A 16,642-nucleotide genomic window follows, 5' to 3' on the forward strand; every position below is an offset into this window, starting at 1 on the left:
GGGGCATGCCTTTTTGACGTCGGCACCACGCTCCGACCGCCTTTTATCCACTATTAGCTCAATTTGACATGAGGCTGCGTGAATCTCGTGGTCGTTCTGGATATTTTGTCAACAAGAAAAATACCGTTCCCAGCCGCGATGGAGCCCAGGATCTTCCATCCGCACCAACTGAGGTACCAGACCGAATATATTATCTGATGAACACGGACGTTCTATCAGCTGCTGTACCTTTGAGATGGGCGAGAGGTCTCAACATCGTGTTTCTACCGAACGTGGAATGGGAAAGACGTTTTTATAGAAAGAATCCGGTGAAACTGATTCGAATAATCATTTCAGAAACTGGACTAATTTTATTACAAACATTCCAAGAGAAGTAAAGTCTCGTTACAACTGAATTACGGTTATGAAGAATAGAAATAGCCGTCAGTATTGCATCCTTGCAGTCGAAGCACGGCTTTCTCAACTGACACGCTGGCAGAGGGTTGATGTGTGAGGGGGTCGTTATTGATCGGTCCACGCCACACCCTTACCCATAACAACGCATTATTGGCGCTAAATCTCAATTTAAGAAAAGCGTACATGGAATCACAAACCACAGTTTTGGAACCGGAACGAGGCGCGGTCTTCTTGCAGACGCCTGAAATTGGCCGGCGTCGGCACCTGTTGATGGAGTGATCAGCCGTCCCGACGCGCCATGACGGGACAAGTACGTGTGCTAACAAATATTTGCTAGTTTCCATGACAATATGACCTCACGCTCTCGACCCTTTGATCTATACAACGCTTATGTACTGTGACAAACGGATATTGTGTTGTAAACAATTTTCTTGCTGTTACAAAATGGATGTTTTGAATTCGATGTACACCATATGGTAACACCGACAGACTTCCCTATCAAACAAAATCAGAATAGTGAAATTTCTGACAGAAAATATATCAAAGCCCAACTAGTATCGCAGTAATTACGTATCTCGCGCGCCGGATGTACATGCATATCGCTTCAAACGTCAAGATAATGGAGACCGTACGGTACGTCATGAAACACAACGCATATAGATACCATCACGAATAGATATCGGACTGTAACCTAAGTTCAGGGTACTTACCACGCCTTCACCCTGATGAGGACCTCGCCTTCCCCTAGCGTTGGCTCAGGTTTTTTCAGAACTTTCACAGACTTCAGGCCCCCGAAGCCGGTTAGTACGACGGCTCTCATTTCTTTCGGGGGTTGCTCCGGAGTTTTATCGGCCGCCTCCGCCTCCTCCGCGGGGGCTGCATCTTGCTGCTCCGTCTTTTCTGCAACTTTCTCCTCTGCAGGTTTAGTCTCCTGTTGCTCAGACATTTCGACGACGAATAACTACCTCGCAGACTCGAACCAAGCCGCGCTCTATTCACCAGACTTGTGGGCGGTATGGAAGGGATAGTAACAGGTGCCTCGTTTCACTACGAGAGTCAGGCTAAGAACTGGATTTCCAAAAAAATCGAATGTGAATTCTAACTATTAAACAATAAAAAATATGTTGGTTTTAATATATGTTTGTCTACGCTAGTGAGATACCTTTCATAAAGTCAATATTATATTATGTATTTATTTATTTGAGAAAATAAATTGGTTTTTCTCAAGGAAATGTTCATGTAATGAGGTACTATTTTGTTGTTGATGTTGGCCAACCTGGCGGGGTGTAATTATGACAGAAAGGAATATTTATATTTGAAGTTAATAGTTCAGATTGAAATTATGAAATGACAAACGTACTGTTTTTACTTGTTTCGGCTAGTTTTTGTATAATTGTTATAACTCTTCACTTTGAAAGTATTAGTTTTATGGTTAATTTGTTTTCACAGAAAGTTCAAACTGTTCATTCGCAAAACATAACCTCAAACACAAGAGAGAGTTTTATATCGTCCGTTCTCTGCCACAACTATGACAACAGGAGATTCTGTAGTTTTAAGAACTTATGCTATGCTCCGTTTGAAAAACAATTCATTTTTGTATTAACAAATAATTCAGTTCTCTCTGGTGTTACAAACATACACGACTTAAAAACAATCGAATTATCTTCTGTAACAAATCATAATGCACTTTTTATGAAATTGGCGATTGTAACCCCAGAAAATAGAATTATGAAGAGAAATAGGATCACTATAGAACATGGCTACATACTTTGGAGGTTTAAATGGGATAATATAATGCATGTTATTCACGATGACGCACTGCCTTTATTTACAACATACAAGGATATTTGTTTAGGGAATGTGGAACAGTGTATATCCACATACCGGTTGGCATTTGCTGACGAAGGAGAGCCTGGACCCTTAAGTGAGTGGTACAATATATTCACGAGTTCAGAACCCATTTTTTTACACAAGGTCGGTGTTGAGAACCTAGTTTGTTTCAAAGAGGCAAGAACTGGATTAACAACTCGCACTATGTGGTTTCAGTACGGATTTGGCATTCCACAAGGACCGTTTGCAAACACATTAGTTACTGGAAATCACATACGACAATTTACAATATTCATATTACAAAAACTCAAGGTGGACCCACAAGAAAAGTCAAATAATACAAACGCTGTATTTTTTAGTAGAAAAATTAATCGAAAAATTCTAAACGAAGATGCTGTTATGAAGAAAATTGAAGATGTGTATAAAACTAATTTTCCTATGGGCACAAAATTAGAAATTCATACCCTGGATGTGTCTACGAATAATACAAGAAGCATCCTAACTCACCTCTTACAGTCGCAGATAGCTGTCGGAATGCACGGCTCTGCCATGATATTATGCATATTTTTAAAACCTGGATCAGCTGTGATAGAATTGTTCCCCTTTGCTATAAACCCTCATAATGTGTCTCCCATAAAAGCGTTGTGTAGAATTCCAAGCATCGGGTTATTCTACAATTCGTGGGTGAATAATAAAGAAGACAATTCTGTCGCACATCCCAGGGCTCCACCCCTCCTCGGCGGAATAGCGCACCTCCCTCCGTCTGATCAGCAACAGATAAGGAGCACGACTGAGGTTCCTGCCGTGCAGTGCTGTCATCACCCCGCATATCTGTACAGAATGTTCCAGGACACAGTCGTCGACAGTGACCTGGATGGAGTTCTGCACGAAGGCTTTCAGAAGCATAAGAGTTTCGACGCAGAGTCATTCAACGAACAAACTTCTGATGTGATGCGGTGGAGTTTCCCAGCTCCCGTGATGAACATCACATGCAGCTATGCGTCACAGGAGGGCACGGTCACCATAAGATGGATTCCACCTGTCAATGCGGCGGAGCCCCTGTACCACATCGCAGTGGCTGCCAACAACTTGCAGTTCTCCACAACTAGCAAGAAGCCAGAGCTGGAGCTGCTGCTGCCACCTGCTGCCGAGGTTGAGTCCGGGCTGGATGTGTGGGTCAAGTGCGTGCAGCAAGGCCAGGAGAGTGTGGACACGTTCACGCGATGCGTCATCCGTACGCAACAGGCTGTGGGCATTCGGGCTCCTTAGGAGTCTTTCCTTTTGTCTGCTGTCATTTCTTAGAAGCTCCCCATCACTGATGCAGGCAGTGGGAAACTAATGCGAGGCATTCACTTTCAAAATTTCAAGAGATATACATTTTACAGAGCAAGTAACTACAGGAATGAATAATTTCAAGGGAAAAACTGTTTTGGGGCCGGGTTTCGATCCCGGGACCTCTGGCTGAATGCACCAGCGCTCTACCGACTGAGCTACCCAGGATCTCCACCCGACACCGTCTCAATTTTTCCCCTTATATCCACGCACTTCGAGTGGGCTAACAAGATGCCAGACACCCAATCAAGAGCACACAAACTTTGTGTGACTTGAAAATTGTGGTTTTATGTTAACGTATATATTGTGCAAATATAGCTTTTAGCTTTTGTGAAGTAGACTTGAATAATTTGAAGGGATGTGGGTTTCTGGTATCTCGTCAGCCCACTCGAGGCGTGTGGATACAAGAGGAAAAATTGAGTGTGTTGGGTGGAGATCCTGGGTAGCTCAGTCGGTAGAGCACTGGTGCGTTCAGCCAGGTCCCAGGATTGATACCCAGCCCCGGGAACAATTTTTCCCTTGAAATTATTCAAGTCTGCTTCACAGGGAGCTTTACCTGGAAACTAGATTTGAACTACAGCAATGCCTACAGTTTGTACAAACACCGCATGCTTTCAATCAGGTGAAATTTGTGATCTCCTTTACCACTAGTTGGTCCTTCAGCTTGAAGACTTTTCTTTGTGACTCAACAGTTTCATGAAGAAGGAGGGAATAGACACAAAAACTGCTTGTCACTGTTCAACACTCACCTTTACATTAAGAATTTCTGTTCTGCAAGACAGTTGGCCATGCACATGTTTTCTCTTCACTCACTCGACTGACTTATCCTTGTAGAATGCCCAATTTCTCCTGGAAAACTACCATTGGTGTCACCAAGCCACTAGATGAAAAGCTGAACATGACAGTTATGGAGGTTTTGGCATATACTTGATCCACCTCATAAATATTTCTAGCTCCTTTTGGGCCTAAAACTTTTGAATTTACAGGATTCAACATAAAACTTGTCTCGTCAGCATTGAATGTCCTGTCAGGTTGATTAAGAACATCAACATTCTGTTTTCTGTTATACATTCAGATATTTTGACAAACCAGTTTCATATATCTTTTTCGCTGACGCAGCTGCTTGCTGAACTGAAGCTCCACTAGTCCGAGTCGCAGTATCTGGATGTCTTCTCAGAAAAGCCTTATACCAACCTCTACCTGGTATATTGTCTATGAATGGATTTGGCCAGTTGTTCAGTTGGAGAAATTCTTTGACACTTGCAATCACATCTGCCTTACGACGAGGGAATCCTTTTTTTATAACTATCAATGATCCATTTTTTTGAGTGATTTTCTCTTCGTCAGTCAAAATTGTGTTGGGGCCAGGCCAACTTTTAACAAAATCTTGCTTTAGATGAAACTGAATTGTTGTCCAAGAAACGTTATGTTTGTTCGCTGCTGCATTTTTTTAAAGTCCACTTTTGACATCATTAATAGCAGCTTCTAAATTCTCAGATGTGTATCTTTACTTTCTTGACGACATTTCTAACATCCTGTGCAGAGGAAAAAAGGTTTATATATAATTTATTTCAAGAAATAGTCTGCCCAGGCATCCTGGGTTGCCAAAAACACAGAATAACACACATATAAGAATAGTAATGATTACAGTAAGATAGATGAGCCAAATTTAAATGTGAACTAGGAGCTTAAGTTTAAGAAATAATAAATTTGTACATATATTTGTAACAATCACACACTAACGAATAGAAAAGGGGGGGGGGCTATTATGATATTCCGTATAAATGATTTTTCAGAATTGCCACAGACCCTTTAATGGTTGAAGTAATTATTTTTGGAATGATGTCATGGATTCCAATAACATCGCAATACAGCCAACTGTCACACTTGTTTCTTTTGACATTACAGTTTATTGGCACCCCTGCCAAGAACTGTAACTAAATATCAGAAGTGACTCAAAAATATATCTAATTGAACTACATTAGAAGGCGATTCAAAGTCTGTACTTATATCACTAATACACAGTATTACAGTTGTTGGCACCCAAATTATTTTAAGTAAAATTAAGTTATGAGATTGAATGAATTTAATTACATAATAAGCAAAACATACAGATCAAGTATAACTGTAATATACAACATAGGCAAATACTACAGAATATGTCACTCCCATGTTCTTTATAATTCAACAACATAATGCAGTTCGCACACAGCGTGAAGACTCAGAGGAAAATGAAATTATGGTTTATTTAACGACGCTCGCAACTGCAGAGGTTATATCAGCGTCACTGGTATGCTGGAATTTTGTCTCGCAGGAGTTCTTTTACATGTCAGTAAATCTACTGATATGAGTCTGTTGCATTTAAACACACTTAAATTCCATCAACCTGGGCCGGGATCGAACCTGCAACCTTAAGCATAGAAGGTCAGCACTAAACCAACTAAGCTACCCAGGCTGACGGAAAATGAAGGAAAAACATTCACACAACAATGTGACCAACATTATAACCTATGTTTTTTCTGTAAGTAGATTTGTCTTTGGGAAAAAAAATATTATTATTATTATTATTATGTTTAGTACCTGCCAAGAACTACCACACTGCCAACAATTATCTAGGTACCGGTAATTGTGTAGGACTGTTTTCAAAAACTACAAATAATGCCCATGGCTTGTCAGTATATTTTTCACTAATAATCTTCCTCGTATGTAATCGTGAAAACTTTGTAACTAATTCAACAGTTCATAGCATAAAAAAAATGACTTTCATACTCCATCAGCAAGTATATCGTGCTATCAAAAAGGAGTGAGTTATATGGCAGTAAAAATTTTTAATAGCCTCCCTATCGATATAAAAAATGAAACTCAAAATATAAGATTATTTAGGGCCAAATTAAAGAAGTACATAATTTCTCATGCTTTCTATTCTGTAGGTGAATTCATGACATTCAACCATGCTTCATGAATATTTGTGTTCTATTAAGTATTGATACTAAAACTGTGTTGTACTAGTAGACTATATTGTAAAACTCTTCTGTATATATTTCAACTAGACTGTGGCTATAATAAAGACTTTATAGTACTATTAGGATTTTTTTTCTGTTTGATATGTTCCATATACTAGCTGTGAAGCAATGTACGAATACCATGAAATGTAAATAAATACAATACAATACAATACAGCACTTCCACATTTGTTTAACAATACAGTTGCGAGGGTCATAATAATCAATGATTAAAAAAACTGTTCACTGTTTCATATCTTCTATTATACACAGTTATGCAATTATGCCAATGTAGCCCTAAAAAAAATAAAATAAAAAAAAAAAGATAAAGAGAAAAGGCTCGAGGAACTAAGTGGCATCAGCAGACCTCGGATGCACTCGTATAAAGCTGCATTCATACTATAGCAGTTTATGTTTTCCCTGGATCCTTTGCAGTGGGTGTCATGCACCAAGAGTATATGCCTGACATAAACATTTCACTAATGTGTCGCTGTGGCTGGGCTATTTAAAAGTGCTAGTGCACTAAATTGTAAAATCACAGGATCGAATCTTGCCTCCATTTTATTTTTATTAATTTTTTGCATTTAAATCATTGATGTGCACACACAAAAACAAAAAATAAGCTTTTTCTTTTCTTTCATCTGAGATCAATGAAAATAAATATCAACGAAAATAAACATTTTCATATGAAAAAAAATTTATATGTGACCCCTCAGCCCGAATTACTTGTCTCAATGCCCGAGGTATGGATGAAATCAAATTTCTACAGTACTGATAACGTTATACTGTATCCCAGGCTTCTTCAATTTGAGCCGACAAGGCATCCTTTATCCTCCGATGATTTGCAGGTCAATTTGACTCCATTTCTTTTTTCACCTCTGCCCACACATTTTCAATAGGATTCAAATCAGGTCAATCACAATGATATCCTGCCTTTCAGACTAGATGGACAGGATTTTCCTATATGAAATCATTAACTCTGTCTGGATAATGCATCCTCACGGTGAAAATCGTGATGCCATTGTATTGTTCCCTTTACAGTGTGTCGTCAAGCATCTACAAAACACCCACAGGATCACGAGACATCCAACCACAGCCTCGGCGAAATTGCTTAACCACGTATCTTTCGTCATGTAGGGCTCCTTGTGATGGTAAATGATCACTTCAAACCCCCCCCCCCCCCCCACGTGAAGAAGAAAATGTGACTTCATCTGAAAATACGACTCTATTCCAGTTGCGATTGGCATTTTCCCTCTACAAACATGGGATGAAACAGCTTATGATCGCCTGTTAGGTGTTCTTTCTTTGCTGCTAAGACTCTGCATCTTCTACGCAGCCTGGGAAATCGAGTAATCTGCAGCATTAACAAGAGTAAGGAGTGACTGCCTGTGTGTGAACTTAGTATGACAGAAAACAAAACACAGGCATGTGCTGCTCATCCATCTACATGACTATCAGCAACACTGTAATTAACTAAAACTGACTGCAACACAATATAATATATATTTTGTATTAGGAAGGCAGAGAAAGGACTGCAAGAACGGGACTGGGAAGATAGAATTGGAGAAAAAAATAACGTAGGACATTGGTCGCAGGAAGATGTGATATTACTTTGTAAACCTGTTTGTAATAAGGAAGTTCATACTACGAAGCAATGAGGATGAAAACAAAATGTGGATTTAAACTCATCATTTAATTAAATAAAGAAATGTTATAAAAATCACATCAAGGATTCGAACCTGTGTACTCACTGCTCTCTAGCGATCAGCACTTCATACCTTACCACTGAGCTAATGCAACATGTGGCAATATCACCGAGTTCAATTCATGTCAAAGAGTAGATTTCAGTCCAGTGTGAACCACGCACAAGGCCAAGTAGGACTTAGACAAAATCTGACTTCAAGAATCTTCTCATTTTTTTTTGTCTTAGGGTGTACATGCTTTTGAAGAAAATCTTGAAATAATACTGCATTCTTTAGATGGTAATGCCAAAGACAAGCTGAAAAGTTCACCCATGCTGAATGACTGTTGTAGAAAAACTAGAATATTACCAATAATGCCAGCTGAATAATAGAAGCAGAATTTCAGACTGTCATGTCCAATACTTGTTTCTGTCATCAAAAAGAGATCTAAGAAAGTAATACCCTATATACCAGTCGTTAAAACTTAACTGAAGAATATTGCTGAAGCATCTTTTAAATGTACTGTAAATATTCATAATTTAAATACTCGTATGTATGCCACTATTGTATTGATTAAAGCTGGTTGAGTGAAAGAGAAGGCCTTATGGTCTTAACTCTGCCACCGAAAATAGAACATTCCATTCTATTCTACCCTGTATGAAACATATCAAACAAAATGAAAGCAATTCTTTTGCAATCCTTCATGAAGGCACTATGCTTACAGACAAGTGCACTTTTGTAATGTTAATCATGTCCAAGGTATCCATAACACAGGTTAACGTGGAATCGGAATTAGTAGCAGTAGGGATAAATATATAACCTCCAAAGAAAACTGTCTGTTAATCATTCCTGTTAGAGGTCGAGTGAATCCCAGCATTAGATCAGTGGGGAAAATCCATGACCCTATCAGGGACTGATAGCTTGCAGCACAGATCCATGACCCTGTCAGGGACCAATAGCTTGCAGCACATATCCATGACCCTATCAGGGACCGATAGCTTGCAGCACAGATCCATGACCCTATCAGGGACCGATAGCTTGCAGCACATATCCATGACCCTATCAGGGACCGATAGCTTGCAGCACATATCCATGACCCTATCAGGGACCGATAGCATGCAGCACATATCCATGACCCTATCAGGGATCGATAGCATGCAGCACAGATCCATGACCCTATCAGGGACCGATAGCTTGCAGCACAGATCCATGACCCTATCAGGGACCTATAGCTTGCAGCACATATCCATGACCCTATCAGGGACCGATAGCATGCAGCACATATCCATGACCCTATCAGGGACCAATAGCTTGCAGCACATATCCATGACCGTATCAGGGACCGATAGCTTGCAGCACAGATCCATGACCCTATCAGGGACCGATAGCTTGCAGCACATATCCATGACCCTATCAGGGACCGATAGCTTGCAGCACAGATCCATGACCCTATCAGGGACCGATAGCTTGCAGCACAGATCCATGACCCTATCAGGGACCGATAGCTTGCAGCACAGATCCATGACCCTATCAGGGACCGATAGCTTGCAGCACAGATCCATGACCCTATCAGGGACCGATAGCTTGCAGCACAGATCCATGACCCTATCAGGGACCGATAGCTTGCAGCACAATGTCTCAACCATGATGCTACTTCACACCCCAGTGATAGCACTGGAGGTCTTTTCCATCCTTTCCTGTTCTCTGGCGTCTTGAAGTTCTGCCTTTCATGCAATTCCTGTACTTCATACAACACTGTGATCACATTATCAGTAATTTGGTGTATGAATGCCAAGATGTCATGCAGGTTTTTATAAAACCCACATGTCAATCTTAGGCTCGGATTATTCTGTGAACGGTGGGAACAAGTATTGGGATTCATAAACACAAGCATGTGAGCGTTCCAATTTATTTTCATAGTTCTGCTTAATTTACAGATCTTCAAGTTCGAAGATAAAATTTTAACTGCTATCATTATATTCTTACAAGAGAAGTGTTCCTGTACCTACAATACATTAAATAATATACAGTGCACAAAGTGTTGGCAACACATCCTGGTATATATATAGAGAGAAGGCAGTCTGCTTCCATAGTGTTACATGATATAACACACACACACATTCACGCATAAAAATTAATGTAAACATCTATGTATTGATATAGTTTCATAAATAAATATTGGAATATGGAGAAAATTACAGAGAACAGATTATTTGTGATTTGAAAAAGATATAATTACAAAAGAAAACAATAGTATAATAAGAATATTTATAAATGTGATAAAAAGGCAAATTTACATAATACATTCCTATAATGACATTGTCTAAATCATTACAAAATTACTGAAACATGTATCTATATATCAACATGCATTGTGGATATGAACATATTTCTATACAAATCTTATCATTTGATTATAGTCATTGTGAAATAAGGAAAGAACGAAGAAAGCTGAGCAAAGATTTCATTTTCTAACACAACAGATTTTTCACATGCAATGTATTTCATCTTGAGTAGTAAAATAAATATGCATCTATGTTATGCTGTGTCTTTATTTTCAGCTCTCTTCCCTAATTTCTCACCCAGACGCGTTACCATACTATGATTATCAGGAGTAGCATTTTCGGTTACAAATCTAGCAGAGCTATGAGAGAGATTTATCTGGTGTGTCTCGTTTGTGTGTTACTTTCAGATCTCGCATGGGAAAGAAGTTCAGCTATTTGTGAAAGTGTGGTTCGAATGGAGCAGTCCTTCAAGTGGCAGTATAATACTAGCTTCATGTCTGGCTTGCTCTTGTGAAACTACTCCATTCATCAGCTGACTTATGTTTTATACATTAATAGATGTAAATACATAGGAATATGATTTTTTGCTATTACGATATACACGAAATGTGTTAAAGGAAATTAAAATTAAGACACGGTGGATTACTCGAAAACCTAATTCTAATACTTTGCCATTGTTCAGAAAAACTGGAAAGTTGAAGAAGGCAAGAATGTCATGAGGATGTATTGGTTTCACGAAGATGAAGGTTCACAACTTCAGTCTATTCAACTTCGGAACATTGAATGGCTATTGTTTTTCTCTGGAATGAGACTGAAGGTAGAGTTACTGCAGAAGAGTTCACTATCATAGTTGATGATTCACTGACATTTAATCAATCATCGTGTTTGAAAAATTTTGTTACAGAGAAACTAAGTGCCGAGGGAAACATATGCTAGCCAGTAGTAAATGGGTTAAATTTTTCAGTTCTTGTATATATGGTGAGCAGTGTTCTCATTACTAGTTCTACCCCGACACAGATTGGTTACACATTTATACAGACTGCTCCAAATATCAAAATGATGAACCAGCTGAGCTGGAATATATTCCAAATTATTCAGTTTTGTCTACAGTGAGTCCTTCTACTCACGTTGATGGAGAAATTGCAGCAATCAACAGGGCATTAACACAACTTATTTATCAAATTAATATGTTAAAAAATGCTGTTATATTTAGCGACTCAATTTCTGCAATCCAAGCCATAACTTCAATATTCCTACAAATTCCAAAATCGCAGAAATTCAATCGTCCATACACATACTGGCAAAACAAAATAACCCGTATATCCAACGGATCCATGTCCATTGTGGTATTATGGGCAATGAGATTGCAGATTGTTTGGCAAAGAAAGGTGTGGAGGAGTTGTTACATTAGCTATGGAAAATATCCAATTTAAATGTATTGCACTCTTTCTTCTCAATGTCTCGTTCAACATTAAGTTGCAGTTCACTGTACTAAATCAGCAAGCCATTCTGCACATTAATAAATATCTCACTTGGAAACGGAACTGAAGTGCAGGGACAATCAAGAATAAACGAGCATTTGCTATTACAAATGTCATGTGTGTAATAATTCAAAGACTCAACATTCTCTGAAATTAAACTTCTTCAGAGTCTTTGTTAAATTATGCAGAACACAGTACATGAAGGCAGCTGCCACAGTGGGCTAGTGCAGGACTGCGCACCCAGGTTCGATACCCAGTGTACCCCCGATTTACAACTTGTGTTGGGCAAGCCCATGTTCCAGGTAGCACAGGGAGCTCCGCGGCTTCCCAACAGACAGATGGAAAGAAAAATTTCTCTATGTACCATCTTAGACAAAAGAAATGACTGGCTGTTCTACGCTAAGTCCCATTAGTTGATTCCTGAGAGCTTAATTTTACAAGTGAACGAATATCCTGTGCATGATTGAACTGTGTCTATCCTTTGTTTGTTTGTTTGTTGCTTTGTCTGTCTGTTTATAGATCACGAGTTATAACTAATCTATAACAAAGATATGTTCAAGGGTAAATGAGTTGCAAAATAAACATCCTTTCCTAGTCGTGTGGACTGCATGCAGCACAATATGGCACTCGCACTCATCTGACATGGGGCCGTGGGGACCCAGTTCATGGCGACATTATGGGTTCAATCAACTCATACAAGGGAGGCCATAAAATGGAAAACAAGATACACATATACATAAGAGCATACAGAACTTTCTCTCTTCCCACTTCATTTGTATTGATATCTGCTCCGAGGCAACATCACGCCCTAAAATTAATAAGTAGGTACTGACTGATTCGACATTTATGTATAAGCATAACAGGCCTGAAGTTCATGCCACATTCAGCAGAACACATGTATGAGTTATCACGAGGTCATTGGCACGGAATGCTGACAGTTTCGATCAGTTTTTCTGAATGCAATCAAACTGTACTTCCACATTTACCAATCTGTCTCCGAGGTCCGGTGGCCAGCATGTTGGTTTCTAGATCTGGAAGTTCTGGGTTCAACTCTCGGGAAATTTTCCGTGAAGAAAAGTTCACTAGGTCTGGAAATTTGTATGAATGCGAGTGTTCTGGTTATCAATTACCAATCTTCAGATAAAATACAACGGCCAATATGCATAATTAGTAGCATTTGCTTTCCTTTGTTTTCGGTAAAGGTTTTAGTAAAAGCATTTCCTTCAATTCGTATGCAGAACCTGGTCAGCACTTCACTGAGAATCCAGCCACGGCTATCCAAGTTTATATTAAGGCATGCCTATGTGACCTTATTATCTAATACAATATGGATGTGTTCTAGCATATCTCGCACGCATGGAGTGGGAACAACTGAATAACAGGAAGCTTACAACATCACAGAAGAAAAAAAGTAAAAAAATTAAAAAGATACAAGACACTGGCAACAAAACAATAAAGCTCCCTCCATGGGGAAAAGATTATGTCCACCAAGGATAAAAACCCTTCCTCTTCATTCTGCTTCAGCCTTCGGATTTAGAAACTTAATCCAGTGACAAGACTTTTCGGAAATTTTATTTGACACAACAAATTTTACAGTTCTTGAAATCGTGATTTAATGCACTCCTATATCCTCTCCAATGTGCGTCTGAAAATCTGGTTCTGCCATACACCTAAAAAATATTTTAATCTTGTCCTGAGACAAGAGACTTCACCATATGTTTCTCCACTCCACATCCAATCTATGTCATCATCATATCCCTCACATATTAGACCCTGCAGGATCTGTTACGGTCTCTTGCCAGCGCTTGCGTGGTTTTCCCAATTTCTCTTTCCTCTTGGTACATAAGTAAGAATCTGTTTAGGCCATCTTGTGCGATCCATCCTTTCGACATGTTTTTTCCACTGAAGTCGATATTGTTGAACAAAATTAACTATAGGATCCATTTTTAGTTCCTGCAATATGTCCACATTTTTACAGTGTTCCAACAAAGAGCATCCCGCTGTTCGTCGCATGAACCTCATTTCAGCTGTCGTCAGCCTTTGCTCATCAGCTTTTCTGATTGTCCATGCCTCGCTACCGTAAGTGAGGACCGGTCGAGCTAGTGTTTTATATACCTTTAGCCTTGTATGTTTCTGAACATGGGATGATTTGAAGACGGTGTTAACTATGCCAGTGATTTTTATAAATTCAGATATTTTATTTGACATATCTTCATCAATCTATGTAAGTTCTTGAAATCACGTTCTAAGTTCAGTCTTCTTGGTGTGCAAATCTTCCTTCTGTATGTAAGCATATAAACTGCCATCTGTTTACCTTGACTACAGTAGCAAAGCCACTAAATGTGGCAGACTACGTTTTTCTGTAGTTTGATGTAAGGAGCAAAAGCATTACTTACACTTTATCCATAAGATTCGAATCAAATGCTGAAATCTTAGTAAATTAGAATCATCAAATGCTTCACTTCGACATTTACTAAATTACAAGCATTTACAAAGAAAACGTAAGTTATACTAAAAAAGTCGTAGTAAAAGCATTTCCTTAGTTTTATGCATACTGGCCACTGGGCAGAAACCTGAACACACGTTTCAACATTACGCTGCTGGCAAGTAACTTCATCTATGAGTTCCACCAGAAAGCACTAAAACGTGTTAGTGTCAACAATGAACAAAAAAGTTTACCAATGACCAATGTTGTTGTTGTTGTTTTCTAATGCCACGCATTTGACAATAAAGTCATTTGACCTCTTGCACTCCAATACTTTTCAAAGATACTTTCATGGTCAGCCACTGAAGGACAGATTTTGAGGTGTTCCGAATCCATTTCTTGATTTGAGTTGCACAATGGGCAGTTAGGGGACTGATATATTCCAATTCTATGCAGATGCTTGGCCAAACAGTCATGACTAATGTAAATGAATCAGAAATCACGAATACAAATAGGACTTCAAAAGTGATGGAAAAAATGGCGTTCGATTCCTGATGCATTCTGCAGACAACATCACTACCTGATCTTCTGAAGGCAGCCAGGCAGCACGTGCACATGTTCACTGTTCTTAGCTCACTTCCTGCTTCCAATAACAAATGCCTCCAAGGAATCACAATACAGAGCAACACATCGCATGCAATAACAAAGTGAATTATGAAGATTGATGTCCACGGCAGTTGGCAATAAAGCGAGTGCTGGTGTCTATGTTGAGAGATAGCAAACTTCGTTTGTAACGTGTCTCTGTTTGTGCAATGCCCGTGTTCTCTGCACAGCAAGCTACAAGTAATATAGCTTAGCAGGCAACTCAACTGATGCTAAAGATGCAACAAATTTCAAAATCTAATTTTTTTTTTTTTTTTTACTTCACGTTGATGCCAAATGAAAAACATATCTAGGCTGCACTCATGTAACATGTTAAAATGTTATATACTTAAAACTAATTTTCTAAACATCATTACAAACTGTTTTGAGTTTTAAAACTAGAACCGTGCATGCTTTCTTTAAGCAGTTCATTATCTAAAATAGAAAGTAAGCTTGAAATCTTGTCACAATGTTAAAAAAATAATTTGACTACTGATAACATATTATGTCGAACCAATTTAAAATGTAGTACAACGCGCTGTGTGGTTATGTACAGGTTATCACAGTGTTCGCTGAAGTTGAAGTCGAATTATCAATTCCATGACCTTTGTTACCTGCAACAACAAACACAGTCATTATCTGAACGAAATAAACGAACAGTTGTCCATTTTGAACATTACATTACAACAAAGAATTCAATGCCCACAATGGCACAGTTCTAACACCTAGGCACTACGTTCCCATACAGTCCTAGATCCACGCCACTCAGGCAGTAGCATATTTGTCTGCTGATCCCAGGCACAGATGGGGTATGGACTCAATTCCCATTTGGACCGATTACTGTTTGGGGGTTTCCGAGGTTTTCAGCAAAAGTATCGTGAATGTCAAGTAATCCATTGCGAATCCTCGGCCTCATCTCGCCATCGACACTATAATATGATCTAGCAGTTGATTTTTTTTTTTATTTCAGTAGTTATTTTACGACGCTTTATCAACATCTAAGGTTATTTAGCGTCTGAATGAGATGAAGGTGATAATGCCGGTGAAATGAGTCCGGGGTCCAACACCGAAAGTTACCCAGCATTTGCTCATATTGGGTTGAGGGAAAACCCCGGAAAAAACCTCAACCAGGTAACTTGCCCCGACTGGGAATCGAACCCGGGCCACCTGGCTTCACGGCCAGACGCGCTGATCGTTACTCCACAGGTGTGGACTCTAGCAGTTGATATAGCATCAGTCGTTAAATAACAGGAGAAAACATTTAATCCTGATATCTCTTGGGATTACTGAAAAAGACTTTCTCTGCTCGTCTCTTGTCTTGTTCTGGCCTTGTAGTCTATCTACATAAACGCAACTGGTTCTCCTCTGTACATAAGCTATAAGGCCAGTCTCTGATGTAGCCATCACATTTCACTTCTCTGCTCTTTATACACTATGTGATTAAAAGTATCCAGGTACTCAGCAAAACGTGTTTTTATCACAGAAGTCAGCAGACATCAGACAGCATAATGAGATAGTCTGACGAACTCAACGTGGTCAGGTGGTAGTTGTGCGCGTGATCTCCACT

The 16,642-nt window shown here is 39.2% G+C and overlaps 2 protein-coding genes across 5 annotated transcripts in view; both read right to left on the minus strand.

Moving 5' to 3' along the window:
• Window positions 1-1,423, minus strand: part of LOC138695142 (synaptic vesicle membrane protein VAT-1 homolog-like) — a 65,015-nt gene extending 63,592 nt beyond the window's left edge. Inside the window, exon 1 of the mRNA XM_069819573.1 lies at window positions 1,107-1,423. Within this exon, the coding sequence (XP_069675674.1) occupies window positions 1,107-1,342 (236 nt within the window). The 5' untranslated portion in view covers window positions 1,343-1,423. The remainder of the gene's footprint in view (window positions 1-1,106) is intronic.
• Window positions 1,424-14,885: 13,462 nt separating this feature from the next.
• The window catches only part of LOC138695141 (retinoblastoma-like protein 1), a 58,666-nt gene continuing 56,909 nt past the window's right edge, over window positions 14,886-16,642 (minus strand). For 3 of the 4 annotated variants that reach the window (XM_069819569.1, XM_069819571.1, XM_069819568.1), the window contains one exon: window positions 15,552-15,689. The gene's annotated coding sequence lies outside the window, so the exon portion shown is untranslated. Of the gene's footprint in view, window positions 15,690-16,642 lie in introns of all 4 variants that reach the window. The other variant, XM_069819572.1, reaches the window with a different exon arrangement.

The sequence above is a fragment of the Periplaneta americana genome, chromosome 2 (assembly GCF_040183065.1).
Source record: "Periplaneta americana isolate PAMFEO1 chromosome 2, P.americana_PAMFEO1_priV1, whole genome shotgun sequence".
Classification (NCBI taxonomy): Eukaryota; Metazoa; Arthropoda; class Insecta; order Blattodea; family Blattidae; genus Periplaneta; species Periplaneta americana.